This window comes from Triturus cristatus, chromosome 4_1 (assembly GCF_964204655.1).
Source record: "Triturus cristatus chromosome 4_1, aTriCri1.1, whole genome shotgun sequence".
Lineage (NCBI taxonomy): Eukaryota > Metazoa > Chordata > Amphibia > Caudata > Salamandridae > Triturus > Triturus cristatus.
Genome location: NC_140585.1, coordinates 819,909,679 through 819,934,110, shown reverse-complemented (window position 1 = coordinate 819,934,110; position 24,432 = coordinate 819,909,679). Strand labels below are relative to the sequence as shown.

Below are 24,432 nucleotides of genomic sequence, written 5' to 3'. Positions count from 1 at the left end.
CTCTGTTGGGCGCTTTACATTGAAACCCACACTGGCATCAGTGTGGGTACAATGTGCGGAGAAGTTTGATACCAAACTTTCCAGACTTCAGTGTATCCATCATGGTATTGTGGAGTTCGTAATGACAACCTCCCAGCACCATATACTCTTTAATGGTACACTGCACTTACAATGTCTAAGAATGGACACAGACATTGTAGGGGCACAGGGTTCATGCCTCTGTGCCCTCACCGCTGGCATTGTGCACCCAGCTAGCGGGGTGACTGACCTAGGCCAGAGAAGTGGTTGGTAGGCATGGCACACACGGATGTGTGCCATGTCGACTCTTCACTTTTGACCTGCACGAAGAAACACAGCCTGCAAGGCAGTGTGTTTGTGAAAAGGTACAGGGCCCCTAAGGGTGGCACAATTGGTGTTGCAGCCCTTAGGAGCCTTCTCTGGTCACAGTGCCCTGGGTACACGGGGTACCATTTACCAGGGACCTACCTGTGGCCAGAGTTGTCAATTGGGTTTTGTTTTGGGGAAAGAACACAGGCCCTGGGGTTCTGATTGGCAGGGCCCCAGAGCACATCAAGTCAAAGAGCATCAGTAGTCTGGCAACAAACAAAAAAGCGGGGGGGGGGGGCTACTACAACAGATACCCACTTTCTCACACACGACCACCAGAAAGTTCACTACACACACCCTCCTAAGATTGAATGACTGTAGCACCAAAGAGAACCCAACCGACTGCCATAGAAAGGAGGCGGCACAGGTGTGGGCGATCGGAGGGAATAAATAAAACAGAATAACTCCACATGTGAAGAACACAGGTGGAGCAACATGAGAAGGCAGTGAAAAGTATAGACCTTAACCACCTAAAAACGTGGATGGAGTGGAGAGCCAAAGGGCTTGAAAGCCGATCAACACCCCCTGCACCAAAGGAAGGTGCGAGAACACGCCACCAACCAAACACTAGAACGGAGGGGAGGCCGAAAGGCCCCACGCAGGAGAACACACCCTAGCCCAGTGTGAGATGCGAGAGCACACCTCCGGAAGACCAAGGCCACCAGAAAGGGGGGGGCTAGGTGGAAAAACACCATATGAAAAGGCCTTTGTAGAGTGGGGGAGGATGGGCGGGCGTTAAGGAATCTGCAGCTAGACTGAGTCTCTACCAGATATATCGCTACCGAAGGTAAGTAACTCTTCCATCTGATAGACATCTAGCCACAGATTCCTTAACTTAGAATAGATACCAAAGCCATACCCCATAGGAGGAGGGTCTGTGAAACAACCACCAAGTTCCAGGAGAACATATTTGTCAAAAAGCTAACGAAACACGGTGGGAACCGCAATGCCAGGGCAACTGACATTAGACCCAGGAAAACTCCGTAAGGGACATGAACAAGGGCCGGCCAAGACACCAAAATCAGACGAGGGACGGTATGAGAACTCTCTCGCCCAGACACAGATGAAAGGAAATACAGAACTAGAAAGATCAGTGCCAACGTAAGAAACAATGCAGTGATTCCTTCAAAGAAGGATCCCAGCACCGGTCCCTATAATCCATGAGGAACAAAGCCCCAAAGGTGCAAAACAAAATGACAACGGTAGAGCATACCGCCTGAACATATACCACAGTGGATGCTAAAATGAAACAGGGGACAGTCCAAAGACTGTCCGGCCAAGAACAGGAGCCGCAACAGGAGGCCCGTGTGTGTAGGAAAAAACACACATCAAATGTGTACCCCCTAGGACATGTGACAACAGTGGCAGGGCCGAACCCAGAGTCTAGTGCCAACAGAGACAGAATAGCCACCATTGAGCAAAAGCTCAGTAGGTAGGCATGCCGCCAAACGTACCAAAAGGTACCACTGTGAGGGAATAACCTGCAAAGCCAGGAACACAGAGGACTCTATCCCGAAGGAGAGAGTGAGCAAGTAGGCCTGATACTAGGGCAAAAGAACCTAGTATGCAAGCACCCCTGTAGCGTGTAGAACCTACGACATATACACAGAGACAGGAATGTTGCCACACATACGTGAAGTGACGAAACCCTAAACAAAGGAATCGCTCAATCGGTACCACTGTACCGGTGTGCAGCATAACAGGCACAGAACGCAGAAAAAACAACAGTTCCCTGAGGGGGAAGAAACCTTGTCTCCCATGAGGAGGCGGCAACATAGATCACGATACTGCCAGTAAAGGACTGAGAGAAGGTACAGACAGAAGCCTATCGTCAAAAAGCATACACATACACCGATATAGACCGACACTATCTACCAAAAAGGAGAATGTCGAGAATGATACATGAACATCAATGCTACCTAAAGAAGCAACTGTGCCAGAATGGGAGTAAGAACTCACACCAAGAAAAAAAGCTGGTGGGGAGCCCATCACCAGTGCTACAAATGTGAGTAAGAACCCACACCTCGAGAAACCGCTGAGGTGGAGCACAGATCCGGTGGCAGAAAGTCATAGCCAGAGCCACTCCTTGAAGAACTAAGAAATATGCACAGGGCAGGAACAGACAAACCAGACCCCCCTGTCCTGCAAGAAGCAAGGGACCGGAGAACCTGCTAGGGAAGTGGGGTAGGATGCAACACACAGCCGAGAGAGAGCCGACGAGAACTCCCCTTGCCTTAGGCAAGAACCCCGAGAAAAGACGTGGAGCACAACCTTTATGCACCAATACGGCAAGTATTCACAGAATACAGAAGAGACTGTTCCGGAACAGAACAAAGGACCTGCCCCCCAGCGGCGCATGTCCACCTGAAGACAGGCAAGACGGGCACAGCGATGCTGCAAGAACACGCCAGGAAAGTACAGGTGTGTCAAAACACCAACGAAACAGCAGGGAAGGACGCCCCTACGGAGGCGGGAATGTATTACGGACCAACCGTGGACAACCAATTGTAACCCCCGGAGAGAAACCAACCCCATGGATCTCACCAGAGGAGACATACTACAACAGTAGGAAGAGTCAACTTGCGGGAAAAGTTCCTGGGTAAGGAAGAGTAGCAATATAACAGCCAACAAATACCCCACATAGGGTAAGGCACAACCCTAGAAAAGAAGGGTCCCTCTGAGACCGTAGGCAGAGGCTCAAAAGAAAGGTAACACAGGTTAACCAGCTGTACCAGAATAAGGAAAAAATACGGCTGAACAGCCACACAACCCAGAACATCTGTAACCCACAGTGGGTAACAGAGAAGAAACTGACGGCACCGTCACAAAACCAAAAATCCTCCACGAGGACTAAAACCTGGGAAGACATTCAAACAGACAGGAAGTGCCTGACCGCCGAATCAGCATGGGCGTCAAAAAGCGTGACCCCATCAAATGGTAGATCTCTTAGCCGCTCCTGAACATGCTCTGGGAAAACTCCATCGTGCAACCACGCATGGCGGTGCATGACAACCTACCTGGCCATAGCTAGACCCACAGTCAGTGGTGTCCATGGCAGACCGAATCGAAAATTGCACCATATCATGGCCATCACAAATTAGGCGGGCCAGATTGGCACGAGAGCTCTCCGGCAAGAAGGGGAGGAGCTGCTCGACAGAGTCCCAAAGGGCAAATGTAACCCGAGCAAACACACACAACGTGTTTAGGGACCGGAGTCCCGAGCTGGCGGATGCAAACACATTGCGGCCACATGACTCCAACCACCGAGTCTCTCGAGAAGTAGAAAGAGCTGCCTGAAGCACAAGTCCTCCAGCCCCAGGATGGAGGTTCAGACAGGCGGAGTCATCGGGAGCCGGGCGATGGCGATGTGAAACAGCACGATCCACGGTGTCCCCCGATGAGGGCCTCGCCCACATCCCGAGAAGGATGTCAAATAATGCCTCCGCAAATGGCAACAATGGCTCCATGTTCCCCGCGCCCTGGTGGAGAAGATCCAGCAAAGGCTACGACGGTTTAGAGACTGAGGGCCGCTGCATCCTCAAAATGTCTGCAGCCTTGCAAACAGCCCTAACGAACGTCCCACTAGCCTCCGTGGCCCCACAAGGCGGTGACAGCAAGTCATCAGTATGTGACAGACGCAAGCTAACCCGGCCACCTAACAGAGGCTCAGCAAAAGGATAAGTAGGCCAATGCCCAACTGGCGCCCGCTCCGGAGAGTGTTAAAATGACTCAGGGGGTGGGGAATCCACTGGGATCACATCCTCCACCAATAAAGCTGGAGATGGTACCGGCGTCGGGCGACATGGAGACGTCGTCGGCCTCTGAAAAGGCCTCGACTGGCTGAGTGGAGCTGGCTTCGGCAACCTCCGAAAAGGCCTCGACTGGCGTCTACTCAACATCCCCCGAGGTGGAAGCCTGCGGGGAGAGAGTGCGCCAATGCGGTGTTGTGCACCGCGCCACAGCCACCTCCAGCGACGCCGCAGGGAGCCTCGGATGGCTGTGCGACGGCGCTGTTCAAGGGCTAGACGCCGTGGGATGCCCCTCCGGGCCGTGTCCCAACGTTGCGGCACCTCTAGAGTCGCAGTCAGGGCACTCGGTCGGAGCAGAGGGTAAACCAGAGTCCCTCCCCCCACTGTGGGGCCCAAAGGCGCACCAGGGAGGGGGGGGGGGGGAAGCAAGAAAGGACTGCAGGGCCCTGCAGTAGTCCTCCATCTGAGCTCAAGGCACGACCGGGAGCTGCGGGCCCCGACGTGATGTCGTCACGAAGCAGACGACTTCCGTTTGTGCTTACCTGAGGTAGGCGAATGGCGGTGACGGTCCCGGGACCAGCCCCGGACAGGAAAGTCCTCCTGTGAGGACTGGCGCCGGGTGGGCATCTCTGCTGGAGAAGGAGACCTGTGTCACGAGGGGTCAGTTCGGGACATCCGGGCAGACAGTAGCTTCATGCGGCATTCCCGCAGGGATTTCGGCCACAGCTGGCGGCAAGCGTCGCACTCCATGGAGTCATGGTGCTCGCCCAAGCACCACATACAGATTTCGTGAGGGTCCGTCGCTGACATCTGTTGCAAGCAGGACTGGCACGGCTTGAAGCCCGCAAAGGGCATCGAACACACTGTTTCTTGATGCAAAAAGGTGTCGAAAAGGCCGGAACATAACAAAAACAGGCCAGAGGTATCACTTTCCCAGATCCACGTTAGAGCACGGAAAAGAAGAAAACTGGTGTCGGCACACGGGGGAAGGGGGGGGAGGGGGCTTTTATGGCTTCATTGACGTCACTTCCATGGACGACGTCAGGACAGAACAGGGCAACGCCACCTCCCGGTGTGCAGAGGTATTGTTGAGGAAAAAAAAATATTTTCCGGATCCAGTCTGACGCCTGGGGAGATTTCTAAGTTAAGGAATCTGCGGCTAGATGTCTCTATCAGATATGCCTTCTTAGAGTGGCCTGGGCACATCTGTCAGCTGGCAGGGTCTGCTGCATAGAGCGCTAATTTAGGGCATGTGTTAACAATGTTTTTGCCTTCTTGGACAATAGATCTAGCCCTTTTCTTGTCCTCTTCGTGGAGTTGGTTGATGAGCTCCTCGATGCCATCCCACTGCTGCTCTCCGTACCTGTTCAGCAGGGCATTAGAGTTTGCGATGTGCCACTGTGTAGCTGCTTTCTTTTCCATTTTTTTGGTTGCCTACCATATCCATAAGTTTGCTTTCTTTCTCTGGGGTGGTCCACTGTTAAAGAGGGCATTTGCTCTTCTCCTGGCTGTGGTAACAATGATGGAGTCAGGCACTGTGTTTCCCTGGATACACTTAGGGTCCTTGGAAGAGGGTTTGTACTTTTTTTTTACCCTTGGTGTTACCCACTTGCTTGAGGCTGGCTTCTTAACTTCTTTGCCTTGGCCCAGGATGTTTGGTAACATTGGTAGGTATTGTGTCCCCTTGTTGGCTGGGGCCAGTGTTTCTAAAAAGAAGCATGTGCCTCCTTTTTCCTCTTCGAGGGGAACTCCGAAAGCATCTGCTCTTTTCACTAGGCCATGGTAGAAGGCTATGTCATCTGGTGTGGATGCCTTGGAGGGTTAACAGCATATCTCTTCCGCTGGGCTTTGAGTGTTTAGGTCATTCCATGTCTCCTCGAAATGTTCAGGGGCTTCCTCCTCTTCTGGTGCATTGATATATTCTTTGTGATCTTCGCGAGGTTCGGGGTTTGGAGGTGACTCAAGAATCTCCTCCTCTTCCCCATCAGCATCAACATTATCCGCTTCGGCGACATCGATCTTAGGAATTTGAAATTCCTCGAGTGAAGCGTCAAACTCTTCCTTTTTCTGGAGGAGCGTCGCCATTTCCGCTCAGAGCCATTTCCTTTTCTTCAAGAGCTCTCTCGGCGTCGGAGACCGGAGATTTTCTTTTCTTGCTTGCGCCTGCCTCTACTTTCAATGGCGTTGCGGTTCCATTTGGGGGTTTGTGTTCGACCCTCGTTTTCGGCACCTTGTGCGATTTTCCCTCGTCGACGTCCCTTGGTAGGGTTCCTTGGACCAGCAGTTGGCCTTTGAGCACCTTTTTCTTCGGCGTCGGAGCTGCCTTAGGCTGTGCCTTATTATCGTGGCCTTTCGGTTCGACGTATGTGTATGGTGTCTTACCTTTTCCGACTTCTTCTCTGTATCCTTCGCCATCATTTTGTGGGCGTGGGTTTTATCAGAGTCTCCTTCTATCATTTCGACGTCTGATCCTCCGTGCGTCGATTCTGCTGGAACTCCCTGGTCACTGGAAACGCCTAGGTCCTTCATGGAAGGTTTTTTTAAGGCCTGGGACATTGTTGCGTAGTGGGCCTCACTCTGCTTTCGGTATGTCCTGAGGGTTTTCGGCTGATACACCGCACAGGCCTCCCAGTCTTTGTGGTCTTTAGGCAGGCGGAGGTTGCACAAGTAGTGTGGATCGAGTTGTGCCAACTGTAGTGGCACTCAGGACAGAATTTGAAAGGAGTATTTTCCATGACCCCTACCTCGCCATTTGTCGACCCTTGATTTCTTCGGTATTTGGGGTGTCGTTCTCGGAGTTAAGTTTTGCTCTCCGGTTTCGATGGTCAATGTTGGTTTTCTACTCGAAATCTGGACTTTAATCTTCTTTCGGGGATTTTTCCGAAAAACTTCAGGAGCGTCCCATCTTGCTTCCAGACCCAACAGCGCAAAAAAGAATCTATAGATGGCTACCATGCACAACAACCTCCAGGGTGCCGTCTGATGTAACATAGGGGACGTACCTGGCACCAAATGGTGGTCGACAACGCTCAAAACAAAACAAAAAAACTATTCTGGACCCAACCACTAGAGGGCGGAATAATGTACAGCATGTGAATCCAGAAAAGGATTCATGCTGCAAAACTCTACATTCCGTCCATAGCTGCAGGCCAAGGTACTCGACATGCCGTTTGATTAAGTCGCCTTAAGCCAACCCTAGTACCTCAATACAGCCACTCCGGTCATCTGCCTGAAGGCTGTGGAAGAAATATCCATGGCCATACCTATGATCTTGGATGAAGCCTTTGCACCTTCTGTCAAAATCTCCCTCGCCTCTTTTCTTTCCCTCGGGGAGATACTCCAACAGAGATGTGATGTCGGACCACATCTACCGGTCATATCTCCCCATAATAGCCATGGCATTGGTGGCTCTGATCGAATAATCTTTTGCCTATATTGTCAAGCCGGCAGCCATCTTTATCTGGAGGGGCTGTGCATGGCGTAGAGTATGCTTTGCTCTTCTCTGAGCAGCTTGCAGGATGACTGAATCAGGCCGAGGAAGGCCAATGGGACATGTAGGGGTTCCCTTAGGAGCCTAGTGCTTTTTGTCAAGTTTCAGAGTGACAGCCACCACAGACGCTGGAGTCTTCATTAATTTTAGGCCTTCTTGCCATAGAAGGCTGTAAATCTGCCGGTGGTGGGGTTGGAGACGCCGGCATTGGTGAGATGTAATCATCCCACTCACGTGAGCATTAGGATCTGCCTAAAAAAAACCTCTTCTAACTGCTGGTCATCACTATCCTGGAAAGTATTCTGAGTTAATGCAGGTGGTGGGTAAGGTCTGTAATCTGAGGCATAGGCATGGACTGCGGGGCAGGAGGTGCATCAGGGACTTCCTGCCTCAGCATGGAACAGTTTGTAATAGTCATTGAGCACCACAAGCAAGTCTGTGACCTGTGAAATCAGAACATTAATGGAAAGTTCCTGAACATGATGCTGCTCATCCTCTTCTTCTCATGAGGATAATGCTCCTGGTATGTATCAAATTATTGAGCAGAGGGATGCCCCAATTGGGGAAAGAGTAATCGTCTTTGCGGTAGACTGATTGATCACCTTCCTGTTCCTTGTGAAGAGCTGTATGCAGGGCCAAAAAGACCTTCATCCTCAAATTCTGGAAAATCCAGAAGGCATGCTGGAGGCAGTAGAGACATTTTGTAAAGGTCCTGAGTCAGGGATGGAGTTGTGCCTTTACTGGGAACATGCAGGATGTCCTTTTCACTCGTCAACAGAGTCATCAATGGGATCGGTGGCGACTTGGCATTGAGGGGAATCTTCTTCGACAGGACAGGAGCGGGTCTGGTCGTTGAAGTGGTCGACAAGGAAATCTTAGTCACAGAGATGGTCTTTTCGTTGCCGACAAAAGGCGTCATCATCATTGTTTGACGACGATGCGGTAGCTGACGTCGTCTTGATTGTTGCTGCAGTGGAAGTCACTGTCGAGGGCGCGGATGCTCCTAGAGAAGTAGACATAGACAGTAAGTTCTTCGTCGACTGTGCCATCGACCCTCGATTTTTCCTCTGAAGAAGGCTTCTTGAAGGTAGTATGACAGGCAGAAGGAGGTGCTGAATCAGACCTTTGATGAGAGGAAGAAGGGCCAGCTGGCTCCTTTCTTGATTTTTTCCTCACTAGTCTCTCTGCTGTGAGACTCTGATTTCTCTGGAAGAAGATGACTTTTCTCCCTCTTTCTAGAGTCAGAGATGACCTTCTCTGTAGCCACAGAAGTAATCTACCCTCTCAATCTTTGAGGGGTTTTGCAAAAAATGTACTGCAGTACTTGCATTCTTTGGGCTTATGATCCGGATAAAGACAATTCAGGCATTCTTTATGTGGATCCTCAGAATATAGCCTGGACTTTCCATATGTTTTGCAAGGCCTTTTTTACACTTGGACGTTGTGTGTGAAAACTCAGCCTCTCTTCCAAACTGTACCTCAGATGACGGAAGGAGGTGTAGAGATGACCTGGAAACAGCGTGTCAAAGGGTTAACAGTGACACACTGAATGAGAAAAGCTCAGGGAGACTCTTTAACACACAACGTGCAGTAAGAAATCTGAGGTATGGTGGCTTTACAGCAGATGAGTGCTTCAGGGTCTCTTCTCTGACTGGCTAAAGTTTGGGTGTATTAAATCAATGGAGTTTAATACTAATGCTTTAGCACTGCTTTTGTTACTGTTACCGTGGGACTCCCACCACGACGACGGGGAAGATTCAAGCATGTGAATATATAAAAGTTACAATACTGGAGAAATGATTTTCCCTCTGCACCAACTCTTCACCTCTCTGCCTATATTCCTCGGGGAGATACTTGAGAAGGTCCTACATTCCATCTCAGTGTGCCCTATCATACCAGAGAGCCATCAACAGAGTTGGTGATCCTCCAGTGGTTGACTGCTTGCACCGCTACCCTCTTACCTGTAGAATCCATCTTTTTGCTCTCACGATCTGGTGGGGGAGCACCTCTTGTGGCCTGGGCATTTGCATGCGGTGTGGCTCAAAAGCAAATCTGGGGGTATCTGCTCACAAATATAGGGTAGGCTGTTGGGAGGGGGTCTATATTTTGTACCACTAGTGGGTTGAATAACCTAGCTTTTATGGGCTCCTAAAAGGTATCTGTGGTGGTCATAAGCATTTGTTTAAGAATTTGAAGGAACTGTACAGTGCACTGGGTTCTGGATAGCATCTAGACCAGAAAAGTATAATTTTCTTGGAGGGCAAGCATATCCACTTTATGCTAAGTGGTTGCCCTCTGAATGACCTCTTGGCCGGAGGTAAAGTCATCTGGGGGGATGGGCGCTTATGGCTTAGTCCTCAGAGCCTGTCACAAAGGGTAGTTTTAATGCCGCGTGTATTTTCGGAGTCGACAGTGGTTTGGACGTGGACAATGGTTTCAGTGGCTGCCGCCCCTCTGTGGCGATGCTCAGTATCGACTGAGGCTGTAGTGCTGGCTTCAGCTGCATTTCAGAGACCATGGTACTTAATGTTGTGGTCTTCATGCACGTCTGCTAGGCGCCTGTGTCTTGCTCCTCCTCTTCCTCCTTGTTAAGGTGGGTTTCGGTGCTTGCCCCACTTTGTGCTGAGGCTCGGTCTCACACAACACCGTTTAAGAGGATCATACGCAACAATTGGCACTTAATAAAGAACTATAAATGCAGCCTAGAATTGCCAATATCTGCAATGAGGTAGTATCCGAGTGTGGATTCCCAAATAGTTTGCGCAAGTCTAATTAAGGTAAAAAAGCAGAGCGATCTACTTGCAGCATGGAATTTGAAGCCAATTTAAGGCCACCACAAATGTGGTACATGCAGTGTCTTTTTTTTTTTTTTTTTTTTTGCAGAGTTTTATATAGCGCGAACTTGACCCGAATCCAATCAGGTATCAGAGCGCCTTACATAGCACCAGTTACGTTACATGAGGACACACATTCATTTTTTTTAGGCACGGGGAGATTAAGTGATTTGCCCAGAATCACAGGATGTTTTAGCGCGTTATCGAGACTCGAACCCAGCTCCCCCAGGTCCGAGGTCAAGCGCCCTAACCGTTAGGCCAACTCCTCTCCCCAAGTGTCTGCAAACAGATGGAAAGATCACCTCAACCCACGAGGAATTCTCAAACTCCAAAACCAAAAATGTGGTTTACGCTATAGAGAGCCCATGTCAAAAGATCTACATTGGCAAAACTAATCAAGAAGTGAGACAACGAATCATCCAGCATAAATCACGCATCAAAACGAACTTTCAAACAGCACCAATAGTCAATCATTTCAATCAAATGGGACACACGGAGAAAGATTTCCACTTGACAGTGTTAAGTGCTATCCAAACAGACCCCAGTGGTGGAGATATTGACACCAGGCTAATGCATTAAGAAGCATACTCGATTATGAAATTTAATTTGGTATCAAGAGGTCTGAATGAGATGTCTGAAACAAACAGATTGTAGCCAACCCATTTGTGTAACCCTGCGTCCATACCCGGCCTCCTGTAGTTGTTTCAACAATGAAAATGTTAAGTTTTTCCATTCTAAAAAGAAGGTAGTCCCCGCTTTGGCCTGTGATCCATTTCAGGTTTTACATTATCTTTTATAAATACTTTTTTTTTTTTTTAAATTACTCATCATTTTTGCGTCGAATAATCATAAACAACGTTGGATTCTTTAACAACCATTACCCGAGGCTTTGCTTTAGTAAAAAAGAACCATGAATTGTGCACAATTATAGAAGTTCAGTGACGATACACTACATCACCCAGAATCCTCGAGCGGGACAGGTTGCTGTGGGACACATTCAATTTACAAAAGAAAGGTCCGAGAAACACAACGCCCTTATCCATGTGGCAGGAGGACGATGTGATCCAGAGGGAGCCCAAACAAGCATTTGTGTAAATGAAAACAAAGATCTGTTGCATCATGTTTCAAATTAATTAAGCATTTTGCACTCCCAGGCAACACTGGAGTCTTAGGATCGGCGATAATATGCCATGTACCAAAAGCGCATACTTTAAATACCATATGACTTGGTCTCGCACGCTTGTTTTCTGTGAATATGCACTCTGAAAAAACAGTTTATTCACATGGGGAAGGCAAATGCAACTTAATTACAATAGCAGCAAGAGTGACTTTGAAATAATGCAGCACTAATGGTTTAGAAGCAAGATACTTCTCAAGTTAAAAAAAAAAAAAGCCGTAACAGCAAATCCCGTTTGCAAGCATTTTCCACAAGGCTTGTCGAGTGCTTATTGTGTTTTTGAAGCGCGCAGGCAGAAGCAAAGACTGAAACAGGTCTGTTTAGTTTTTTACAGAAAGGAATCACACTGGGCTCCAGAATCCACTTCTAAGCAAATAAAAATTACAGAGCCTCACAAGTAATAGAAGCTTTGTAAATTACCACGAACTCTGCGCTTCACTACCAATTTTAAAAGACCTTATTTAAGTTCATACCTTCCTTTCAGAACAACATGAGCAATCCAGAAAAGCCTGTCCTGCTCCTTTGATTTGGTGCACAAATGAAAATCCCTAATAACCTCGACAACTGATAAGTCGGAATCAAAACCTTTTGTCGTCGTGTCCCCCCCTCTCCCCCCAAGATAAAGTCATAACCATTGTGCCATGTGAAAGTATATTGGAGTTGGCTGATCACTAAACTCAAAAGCAGGGATGAGAAAGAGAGAGAGAGAAAGAGAGAGAGAGAGAAAGAGAGAGAGAGAAAGAGAGAGAGAATTTTAATTAACGCAAATGGTCAACGCCAGACCAAATTAGGGGCCCAATTATTAAAGAAAGTCTCAAAAGTGCACCCATGGTATATGTCCTTGCATTAAGTGCAGCTATAAGGTTTTCATGGATTCCCAATAATTAACAGAAGTATGACAAGAAATAATACTCCTAGAAAATATGTTAACTGCATTTTAGCATGAGCAAATATGCATGTGTAGATTTGCTCATGCGAAAATCTGATTGTTGGCAAGTTCACTTTCCCTCCAACCACTTTTTTCCCAACTCTGGAAGAAGGTTTACATCTGCCACTGTCAGGAGTAAATTTTCAACACTTATGGGAAAACATTAGAGAAGAGTTGTTGATAACCCTTAAAACATGCAAGTTAGTAGGTTTCCATAGACTCAAAAGGGTAATCTAACCCTGGAACTATTTCTTACTACTACCTTCAGCCCCAGTATGTAGATCTGCGGAAACGTGGCAACTTAAGGGGATTGCAAGTATTCAAACACTACTATGGTATGAGCCTGGCAAAATCAGAGAGGCTATATCAAGCTCTTACATAATGAGATTGCTGCCATAATGTGTCGCTGCACTACATGGCACCAAAGGGACAACTGGAGTTTGTTACAGGACAAGTCGATTTATAAAGCAACCTGCCCCATGGACAAGTAGATATTTTATAAAATTCCACACCCCTGCAAAAGTCTTTTTCCTTCACCCTTGCAGAATTCACCAAACCCTTGTCCTGAAGAGAACCCCCAAAGAAAGTGTGGGTTTGAAACGCGTAGACCGGGACCAATAGGGGAACCCAGTTCAACCAATATTAATATGGACGTATAAATTCATAGTCTAAAGAAACTATTGGAAACCCATATTAGATCCCTTTATGCGTTCCAGTACTAGAGCACTTTCTGTGAATGTAATGCTCTGTTCTTGTAAAATCTTGGCTTGGTGAAGATGCAAATTTAGCCTAGTTCATGTATAAACTTTGCGTTATCACAATGTATATTTGATTTATCTTTCCAGATTTCACACATTTTTCAAATATTTTTCACTGTATATCCATCGAGTTGAATGTGGATTGTCCCTTCTATTATCGCACCAAATGTGGAAGTTTAAAAAACATTTGTGTTCAATCATTACTAAAACAAATTTGAGGTCAGGATTATCGAGTAAAATGTACCTCATGCATAAGTAAAGATGTGTTTAAATCTCACAACCACCTGATGTTGTTTTGTGTATACAATTGTCTATGGCCCAAGGTGGTTGTAGGTAAGGGCCAACCCCCCCCCCCCACAATTCAAACAACCTATGACATACTAAGCATGCACTGTACTCCTATGCAAAGCTCTTATTTAGCAGTTTCCTGGAGGCTCCACAACATTGAGAATGGGAAATAGGTAGGACAAACGAGTGCTAGGATTACAATACTTTCTCTGGTCCATCATCCATCTTCTTTAATCTTCATAAATATTGAAATTAAATAGCAAGCTTACCGCTTGACTCCAGAAAGATTAAACAGGTGAGTAGGGAGCATAAAGAGTTGAATACATAATAAAGAGCATTATTAACGTATTGAGGCATGATCCACTAAGATCCTGGTTTTGGAGTCTGAATCAATATGCTGATATTTAGTGTGGCCTAGAAGCCATTCTGCGACTCTCAGATTGTGATTCTCCGGAGGACAACAGTCCTCTTGTGGCTAAAGCCACTTGTCTAGCTGGAAAGGTCCTACTGACATTCTGATAACAAACAGAATACTAAAGATCTAGCAATGATTTTTTTGGGGGGTGTGAATTATGAGGGAAGACAGATTCTTAATTTATGAATAGCTGTTTTGATGTGTTTAACTTGGTACAGAATTGCCATGAGTCTAAGCCTTCTGATCGGCAATGATTTTCTTTTTCAAATCATTCTATGTGCAACACTAGAGGGTTTGCAGTCCAGCAAATTTATGCAATTTTCATTTCCTGAGAGACTGAACTGACTCTCAAAAGACTACAAGGAGTCTGCTGATGCAGTGGGAATCATCTGACTACTTGTATTAGTTCAACCTTCTCAGGCAAAGCATGGAATATTACGTAAGTCACATACACTACCTTTTGCAGGTGAGAATATCTTTGTTATCTCCTTTTTATTCTGGTACATTCAACAGTATACCCCAAGCTTGCAGTGTAGCCAGGTTTAACAGCTTGGTGCAGATATCACAGTGCAGTTGTATATGCACAAACACTTAGCAAATGGCAGCTCCATGAAACCTCCCCAACACGCTGAAAACAGAAGTCTTAGAAAAGAATGTAGATCCTGCAAGTAGCACATTCCTGCACCACCACCAAGAGACAGAGCAGGCACCACAGGCATTTCCTACTGTGAACCATAATAGCTACAGAGAAGACCACAGCATGGTTTCTAAAGCATACCTCATCTGTCATGCCAGCTCTGATGAGTGTGAAAAGGTATTGGAGTAGCCGGATGTCATCTTCGCGATCCAAGTCATCAAGTGGCATCTTCTGCCTAATGGGGGCATCTGGGTCCTTAAATAAAAAATAAAAAACACTGGCGTTTTCTGCTCCAACAACTAATTATTAGACGAAAACAGGTCAGGAAATACCAGACATTGCAGTCTTTATCAAAGCACTTGTGGATCATCAAGATTTGCAGCTTCAGAGCTATAAATAAAAGAAGCTGAACAACACAACAGGACCTTTGCAATAAGTTTAAACCGATGTCTTGATTTTTCACAAGGCTGCTCATTTGAATCAAACAGGTGAAATAACATGAAATGTCAAAGCCAGTTGGTAGCATCTCATCAGAATACTTTCTGGAATTTGTTGAAAACACACATGCCTCTTCTAGGTCAATTAACGTCCCCTATATAAAAAACCTTTTGGGATAGCTTTTTAACATAGTACTTGTTTACATGAATTTCCCATCCCTTCTGGGATTAACTACTAGAGGTAGGTGGTAGTCATTATCAATATGCCTAAAACACGTTACTAAGGCCCACACACTGCATCCCATGAACTGGATGTGTACCAATGTCTTAACCTGCAGTTTTCATAGCACAAAAGCATACAAAAAGTGTTTCAATGAGAAAAGGGTAGGCTGTATATGAATCCATAAAAAAAATACCAACACTGGAGAACAGTAGTTATAGGACGTAACTTAAGTCACCATCAATGAATCCGCTTTAAACCATTAATTTTTCTTCATTAGAACAATATACAAAGATATATTTAGAAAACAAGCAAATTATGCATTATCTAAAGACTGATTTCGCTGACCTTTGCACAAGATCAGGACATCATGTGAAAACTAAATTCAATAAACGTAGGTGTCACAATTGATTACGCCATAGGATTGAATTGAGACCAATTTATGCTTCACCTTAAGGAATAGGATTATGATAAGAATCTTTAATGTTAACAAATAAATATCATGGATTTATTAAACCATCCTCTTCCACTCAAAAAACATCATGCTTCCAAACACTGGAGATGACCAACCACCTGACAAAGATTTATGAAATCCGGTCACTCTACTTATCTATTTGAACATAAAAGCTACTTTACTCATCAGGATGTGATCCTTAAGACGGGAACTAGTGCTCTAGAACGTTTGCAGGCCTAAAAAAAATCATTAAAATGTTACTAGACTTGCAGGTCTAGTGATTTAAATAATCTACTCAACCTAACTGTAATGCTCGACACATTAACTGGTTTCAAATTATGTGATCCTTGGCAAATATTTTAATTTACTGAGCCACCATGTCCCTCTGTTAAATGGTAGCGGCAGTTTCAGTCGATAACCTTTCAAGTATTTGCCCGGCGGTAATCGCCTCTTATACCACTCGATAATTTACCAATGAAAGAGGCAGGAGCCGGAGACTGGAAGGCAGGAAACAAAGTTTTATTCCGTCGGAGCAGAACACATCAGATCAGACAGCAAGGTATCGTCACGAGGTGCTCTAACTGCATCTCTGAGACCTGGTCTCTTATACACTGGTTTATTGCTTTATTACACATAGTACATTCTTGAGATTCCCTTGATGCATGGGGGAATATCCCCTGAAGCCCCGGTTCAGATCCGATCCCATACATAGATACAGTAGAAGTTCCCACCCCACCCACAGTAGGAGATGGCTATTGCGGCAGCAGGGTATTCCGTCAATTCCCGGGGGTGTGTGTGACCGGTCGGGTCTCAGGGGGTAGGGGCTTTGATCTACTGTAATCCCTTTGATGTGGGGTGTTTCCCTTACAGTAGGGGCAATAAACTGCATCCGCAGGGCTAGGTGATGGCCTGGGACCAGTTCAGACAATGGGCCGCAGAGGAAGGGGGTTATCAAAGGAGAGGCATGACCATGTATGGGATGTCGGTCGGAAGTGGTTCCGTAGCAGGGTCGCGCAGAAGGAGAGGGTTTATGGCCTGTATGAGAGAGCGGGGGTGGCCGGCGCGCGGGGGATGCTCGCAGCGCCGGGGGAAAGCGCTGGCGATCGAGAGTGAGCGGGGAGAGAGAGTGGGGTGCCTAAAATGGCGGCCGTGCATTCGCTATGCGTGGCGCTGGGGAGAGGCAAGATGGCGCAGATAATGTTCAGTTTGCACGCTAAATTTCCACACCTCCTTATCACATATGTCAGCACCTCCAAGTAGGTTTGTTCAGAATGCCTGCTGTATAAAATATTCTTTTGTTTGATTTAATAGAGTAATATTTTGCTCCATATATACACAAATCTAGCCGCATATAGAAAACACATGACCCCTGACTTGCCTCTTAGAGCATGAAGTGGCAGCACACTGTAATTTCCATTCAGCACGTTTTCCATTGAAAAAGCCACAAAATTTGCACCTGAAATGTGTTTTTTTGATAAAACTATATAGTGTACGAAGAATGTTTGAAAATCGAATTTCTAAAAATATTTGTCATTTGCATATCACCAAGTAAAGGGTTCTGATTTGTTTCCCCTATTTAAATCTTTAATAGCATCACACTTCTGAATCAAAAACAAATTTTCTTTTACAATTCCGGATACATTTTAAAATATTTTGCCATTTATTTATTGAGTGTTAGAAAGAAAACCTGACATTCTACAACTTTCACAATTATTGTCGGACAGCTCACTTTACAAAATCCTCTTATCGCAGTAAGAAAAAGAAAAGTAAACATTTTCCAGGACAAGATAAGTAGCAATTAGTAAAAAGACAAACTGATATTTACCTTCTGTCCTTGAACAGACAAAACAAGATTTAAAGGCTTCATTATTGGTCATTCATGTCCTGAATGAACAGAACACTTGTTCCTTTCCAGTTCAAGTTCAATCGTCAGACCTGACCAGTAGGTCCTACAAATAGCTAAAACTGATAAAATCTGACTTGCCTTAGCGTGTGGGCGAGTAGATTTTTTTAGGCCTGCTTTGGTAACAGTAAATCTACATATCAGCACATTCAGCAAAGTGTGCACCTAATCTGTGACCTCACCCAAGCACCAGAGGTAAAGTCTGTGCGCTTGGCCCTTTCCAATAGCATTGATTGATTTTTCTGGTGCAATAGAAAAGTCATAAATAATTTCAGACACATATTTAAGCTTGAATCGAGCCAACGTAGAGCTTCTAAATTGAGTTAGGCATCCAAAGCCATCACATCCACTTCTTAGTCGAGCCCCATCACACCTGAGCAGAAATGCAGTTTTAACCTCCCAAAGCATCTCAGCCAAGGGCTGGTGCATACCTTTGGCCCAGTCACTAAATCACTATCTGAGGACCAAACCATCTGGCATGCCGATACCAGGGAAGGCAGGTTATGTCATTACAACTTGTAGCGCACACAATTTCTGGCACTTCCATATATTAGACGGATTATGAATGTAACCAGATAATTCTTTCTGTCATAAGCCTGTTTGAATAACTAAGTTTTTACCAGTCTACAAAAGGTCCCTAGGTCCTGCTCCAGCCGAAAATTGTCTAGTAAGGCATTTCAAATAAATAGGACTACTGCGGAAAAGCTCCGACCTCAGGACCTATGATTGCAAATTTTAGGGATAACAATCTAGATCTCAAATTGCAGGAAGGTTTGTACCTCTGGTTTCTCTCTGCAAGAAAAGTAGGAACAGTCTTGTTCAGGCTTTTAAACCCCATGCAACATACTTTAAAGTGAATTTGCTCATCATCAGGAGCCAGTGAAGCTCTCTTATTAAGGGGGTGGAGTGTGTATGCTGAGGAGAAGAAAAATCTACTGTGCTGCCTCATTCTGAATAATCTGAAGTTTATGCAGTGCTGTATAAGGATGGCCCGCACAGACAGGATTGGCATAATCAGGTCTTGAATTAATTACCGAGGTCACAATTAATTTCCTTGCATCAAATGATAGAAGCGATGCAATTTTTCTCAGAGTTTTAATTTAAAAGAGGATTTAGATGTAGCGGACCCTATCTGGGAATTTAGCAGAAGGTAACTATATAAACCAGACATACCTAGCTAAGGGAATAGATAATAATTTTGTGTAATGTTAGCATCTATGTATAAAGGAATTTACTAGTACGGAGAAGGTATGCCCAACCACCTTGGCAGATTACAAAGAGGGTAAAGTATCTCATCCCCAGAGATAACATCCTTGATCATATCCAACAACACTGGGGTTAGGACGCGTTGAGCACCCCCAAGCATTCTTCCCCAGGACAATAAAAAAAGAGGCTTCAAAATAATAGTCTTTCCATGTGGGCATTGCATGAACTTAGTCATCTGACAGGTTTTTGTAAAGGACAGCAAGACTGTTGTCAAGTTGGTCATCTCTGTGAACATTCACATGTTGGTATTCACCACTACTGTCTTTGCGGACAGTGTTAGCTGTTTCTTGGGATGCTCAGGGTGCAAGAAGCCGGAGGGGTTCAGAGATTCAACCATAGGAACCAGAAAAAGCACAGACAGTTGCATATGAGAGGCTTCTATTGCTTGTGTCTGAACAAAAGGCACCGGGAGCCTATGGTAATAGCTAAGCATCCCTTGTAGTGATGCCAGGAAATAAGTTGGTACTGGTAATTGAAAAGCACCGTCATTTCAGATATAGGGCCTGCAAAACATAGTGATTTGCTGGGGCGCTACTAAGACAACTCTTGAAATGAACGGAGGGCTGCAGCTAGGATTACGTTACACCGTGGGGAAATAAGAGACAGGGGGGGGGGGAGTTTTTGATGACACATGCTGAGAAACTAGTAAAGCAGTAGTAGCTCCATCAAGGGGATCTCTTGACACAAAGCATCATAGGTAATCTGAGGGTGTACTAGCCTGTAAGAGAAAAGAAGCTTAGTGAACCTTCAGATCACTGGATGCAATGTAAGCCATATGAAGTGGATGTCTACAAAACAAAACTGTTAATGTATATTCATCTTTTCAAAATTGCTGTACTCCAACACTGCACCAAATATTCACAGCTTGACGACGTGGAATATGCCAAGTATGCCAATTTATGAAATATTGAATGCTGGAGTATTAGGATAACTGGAAGAATAATATCAGGAAATATGCAACACTATGGTTTTGTAAACAATGACCTTTTCACATCTGCCTTTGAGTATCAGTAAGCTTAATTTTGCACCTGTGATCTTTTGACAACAAAAATCGCAGTGTGCTTTTTTTACTTATATTTTAGAGGGCTAGTTGAGGTCTTCTAGGGCGAACCCTAACTAGCTAATACAAACATACAAATTAAAAAAATCTAGAAAATTGATAATTGTTTTTAATTACTCCGTGAGTCTTTTTAAATAGCATACAATTTGCCACTACAGTGCATAGATTAACTCCTCCCCCCCAGCCCCAAGCAGCACTTAGGTTTATTTAGATATAATGCAATACTAGAGACTAGTTCACTTCCTGCTATTTTGCCTTATTTACACGAATCTAAAAGCTCAGTGCTAATAAAACCAGAGTAAAAGATAAGAGCCAAACCTATGAGAACCATTATTTTCCTAATATGGCAGGTGTTCAGGTAATGGGAAACACTGAAGAGAAGTTTTATGTAAACTAGTCTAAAGGATAAGAGTTACTTTATGCACAAATATTAGACACAGGCTAACCACCTTTAAGGTTACAAAGCTTCAAATATTACTACAGATAACTACTTTGTCCATCACTATATAATGCAAGTTATATTATATGTCTCAAAGATCATGTTGAAAGAATTACCATTTTGGTTTAATGGACTTAAATAAGGCACATCAGTACCAGCTTTCCAGATTTTATTTGGAGTGGTCCGGTCAAAGAACAGTTTAGCAAAGTGGGCTTCATATTCATCTGCTGAGATGTGGTGCTCAGTTAGTAGGTTGTAAGACCTAGTTGGTAGGGTACTCAGGGATGAGAGCAACAAATCAGTTCTACACGTTAGAATCATGGGCCGAATTTAAAGTTTGGCAAACACGGTGCTCTGCCACAAAGGATGACTTGGTTAAAGATGTGCAGATCATAGCTAAGGGTTGGAGAACTTGAGAGAGGAACTGCAGAACGGTTGCTCAAGGTGCGTAGCAAATGGAGAGAGAAAAATAACATCAAGTCTATATGACCACATTTTAGAAGGGAAAGATATTGAAGGCGAGAACAGTAGAGGCCCCAGAGGAAAAAAAGAGCCTTCGGAAATATCAATGTTTTTGCATTAAAATGTTTTCTTCCTTTTTGTGTTCTCATCCACACTTCCCATTTCCACTACTACTTCATTTTGTGTTCTCATCCACGCCTCCCTTTCCACCACTCCGCTTACTCATTTGAGCAGGTATTTACTACTTGAACACCTTAAATTAGGGCACAGAAGTGAAAGGTGGAAGGCTCAGTGAGAAGGGGGTGTGAGGGAGACTAAGAGTCAAACACGGTGGAGATAATGGAGCAGAAGGGCACTAAGCACAGGGAGGGGCGGAAGCAGCAGCATTACTGGGTAAGCACTGAGTAAGGCAATGGATAGTTGGAAGTAAATAGGAGAGGTATTGTGAATGGCGTCATGAGCAAGACACTAGAGATGAATCCCTGGGACTAGGCAGAGATCACAACAATAGGACCACAGCAAAGGGAGATGCGGCATAAGGAAATCTTCGAGAACCGGGCAATAAACATGAAAAATGGAAGTTGCAACTGCACCAATACAGCAAAGCACTGGACAGCAGAACTAGTATTACTAGTGAATATGAGGAAACGAGAAGAGCACTAGGGGAGGTGTTAATAGTTTACTTGGTAACATCAGTATTGGAACAAACAGACATTATGTAAAGACCGCTACCATGGACTGTATACACAGAAATTCATTGGGGGGGGGGGGGGTTCTGTGCTTTGGCAAACAGTCTCATTCCGTAAATCTTAAGAGGTACACTGAGATAATGGGGAGGCAGGGCACCAAATGTAAGATCTATTAAAATGAAAATTTTAAAAAGTCAAGCATGCTGTAAGAGTGGCAAAGGTTTAAAACTTTCAGAAAGTAAATCGGATGAGTGTAATTTAGTACTAAACAGGTGGACGATTTACTGGAGAAATGATTAGTAAATCAACCAAAATGCAACTACACAAACAATGGTGCGCTATAATAATTCAAAGTAAATCTTCCTAACATGAAATACTGTGCAGATGAACCCTTTCACCACATCAAAAAGCATGAGTGTTCAAAATGTGAAAAGTACACTTACTAGCTCTGTCACCAGTGGCCGCCCGCCTCCAATGTACGTAGACATCTTTCGCTGCTTTAAGGTGTGAAGGGTATTCTCCCTGGAATAAGTGAAATTAAGATTAAGGACTCTATACAACTTCTTTGACTGTGGAATTGAGCAAATTCAGATGAAAGGTCCAGTAGCTGTAAGATATACATGTTGGAAGATTAACACCATGACAACAATAATCATTGGAGAAGTCAGTTTCACTTTTTAGACTGATTATGATAGACACTTTTGCTGGTGCAAACAACTGCCTGTGTAATTACACAGTCAGAAGAAAGGAACCAATAGTAAAATGGTATCTTACATTAAAACATTTAGACTGTAAAATGTGCTCACGTAAAATGTTCTCACAGAGCAGATTGCTTCACCGACAACCCTATATTCCAGAATTGTTTAAAGAGGGCAGAGGTTCATAGTCACTGACACCTTGGAAAATTAGTTACTTGTTTCTTTAATTTACTACATCAGCACCATAGAGTAATGATTTATTTTGCTCATAGCCACTAAATGCTTCAAGAACTGAGGCTAGTATAACCATCGCTGGCATAGCAATGCAGATCAGAATTGATCATTTAATAAGAAAAGCGTCCACGGCTGCGTCTCCACTGACGGAGCCAAGAATGGAATCTGTCAAGTGCTTCAAGTCCAATGACCCATTCTGTCATTAGTCTTAAAATGAAATGAATTAAATGATCTGCTAACACGAGATAAAGCAAGAAAACGCTACAATACAAACAGCAAATATGCAAATCCCTTTACTTTAGAAATATTTTGTTGGAGACATGTCTTTTAAATAATTTTCTGAAATGTAAACCTTAGGTTCAGGGGTTACGAATTAGCTTGGCCCTTTTGCTCTGTAAGTAGCATCATAGACAGGGATGAGGACTTCAGTTTAATGTGTACACTAAGCAAGTATGGTAAGACTTTTTTTTTTTGCATTTATGCATTTCACACTATAATCATAAGCACTTTAATAATTTCAAACTTCAATATTTTGTTGTCCACGGAATTGTTTTCATAATTTCAGTTTATGTATGCCCTACATCATGATAGAAAAGCACACCACTAGTTCACCAAACATTTTCAACAACTTGTACAATAAAACAGACCTGGACTTCTAAAGGATCTAAAAAACAAACGGAAAAATGTGTGATCACTAAAAATCGTGAGAGCACAACATAAAACTAGAAAAAAAAATAGTACTTTTATAACAAACAGTCTCATTCCGTAAATCTTAAGAGGTACACTGAGATAATGGGGAGGCAGGGCACCAAATGTATGATCTATTAAAATGGAAATTAAAAAAAGTCAAGCATGCTGTAAGAGTGGCAAAGGTTTAAAACTTTCAGAAAGTAAATCAGATGAGTGTAATTTAGTACTCCAAGGAGTAGCTGCACGCTTTATAAGTACCCAGTAACATAACATAGTAACATAAAAGCTATTTAAATACAGGTGTAATCATCAATACAAATCAAAAACAAATTGCCTAGCGCCCGCCCCTCTATCCTCACCCCAACCATTCAATGAGCTGGCCATGTAGTATGTGCAATCATTAACCAAAGACATAAGTAACAAACCAAGCTGGACAACACCTTTTAGTTATACAGTGTATTTTTCTGTTAGTACAAAACTCATCAAGTCAAGTGAACAGGTCCATTGTTCAGAGACAAGACATCAAACTTAGGGTTGGGTACCCCAGGCATAGTCCAGCAAAGGTTTGTAAATAGCATTACAATTCCAATGGTCTCAGCTCACATTGGTAATAAGCCTTTCCTTAACCAGTACATTCTAAATTTTCATGTGCCACATTGAAACAGGAACTCTGGATTTCCACTATGCATCTGTAGAAGGTTTACGACTCCCAGCACTGTCTGATTAGGATGTTGTCCACACCTGTAATAATACTGCATCTAGTTGGCTTCAAAACCAACAATATCACCACAGGATCCAATGGTGTGGGATAGTCTACCACTTCACATCCACAACAAACAGTTAAGACTATTCCTGGGAAACATATGTAGGAGTTTATCAGGAGTGTAATATCAAATGTACATTATTCTCTAGTGCACTTCTCAAAGTAAATGTGTGCTTAAGAATATCTTCAAAAATGTTTTTCACACTCCTTATTAGACAACTCCATATCTAAACATCTCTCCTATCTGTGCTTGTAAATAAGCTTAAACTAACAGAATTTTATATAGTTTAGATATAACCACTTTGCTCCTCACAATTGTAAATTAGAATTCCTCAAGAGCTGCCTTACCCATGTTGCTGCTTCCCTTATTATTGGGAGCATGGTCTAATGCCGTATCTGGGCATAGTGAAGGCAATCGTTTGTTATACCAAAATATGCATTAAACTGTGCAAAA

At 44.3% G+C, this 24,432-nt stretch overlaps 1 protein-coding gene across 2 annotated transcripts in view; it reads right to left on the bottom strand.

Moving 5' to 3' along the window:
* NUP107 (nucleoporin 107) overlaps positions 1–24,432 on the bottom strand; it is a 528,088-nt gene that overhangs the window by 394,364 nt on the left and 109,292 nt on the right. For both annotated transcript variants that reach the window (XM_085653472.1, XM_085653473.1), the window contains exons 11-12: positions 22,037–22,115; positions 14,805–14,918 (exon numbers count right to left, since the gene is read on the bottom strand). In XM_085653472.1, coding sequence (XP_085509598.1) covers positions 14,805–14,918; positions 22,037–22,115 — 193 coding nt within the window. The remainder of the gene's footprint in view (positions 1–14,804; positions 14,919–22,036; positions 22,116–24,432) is intronic.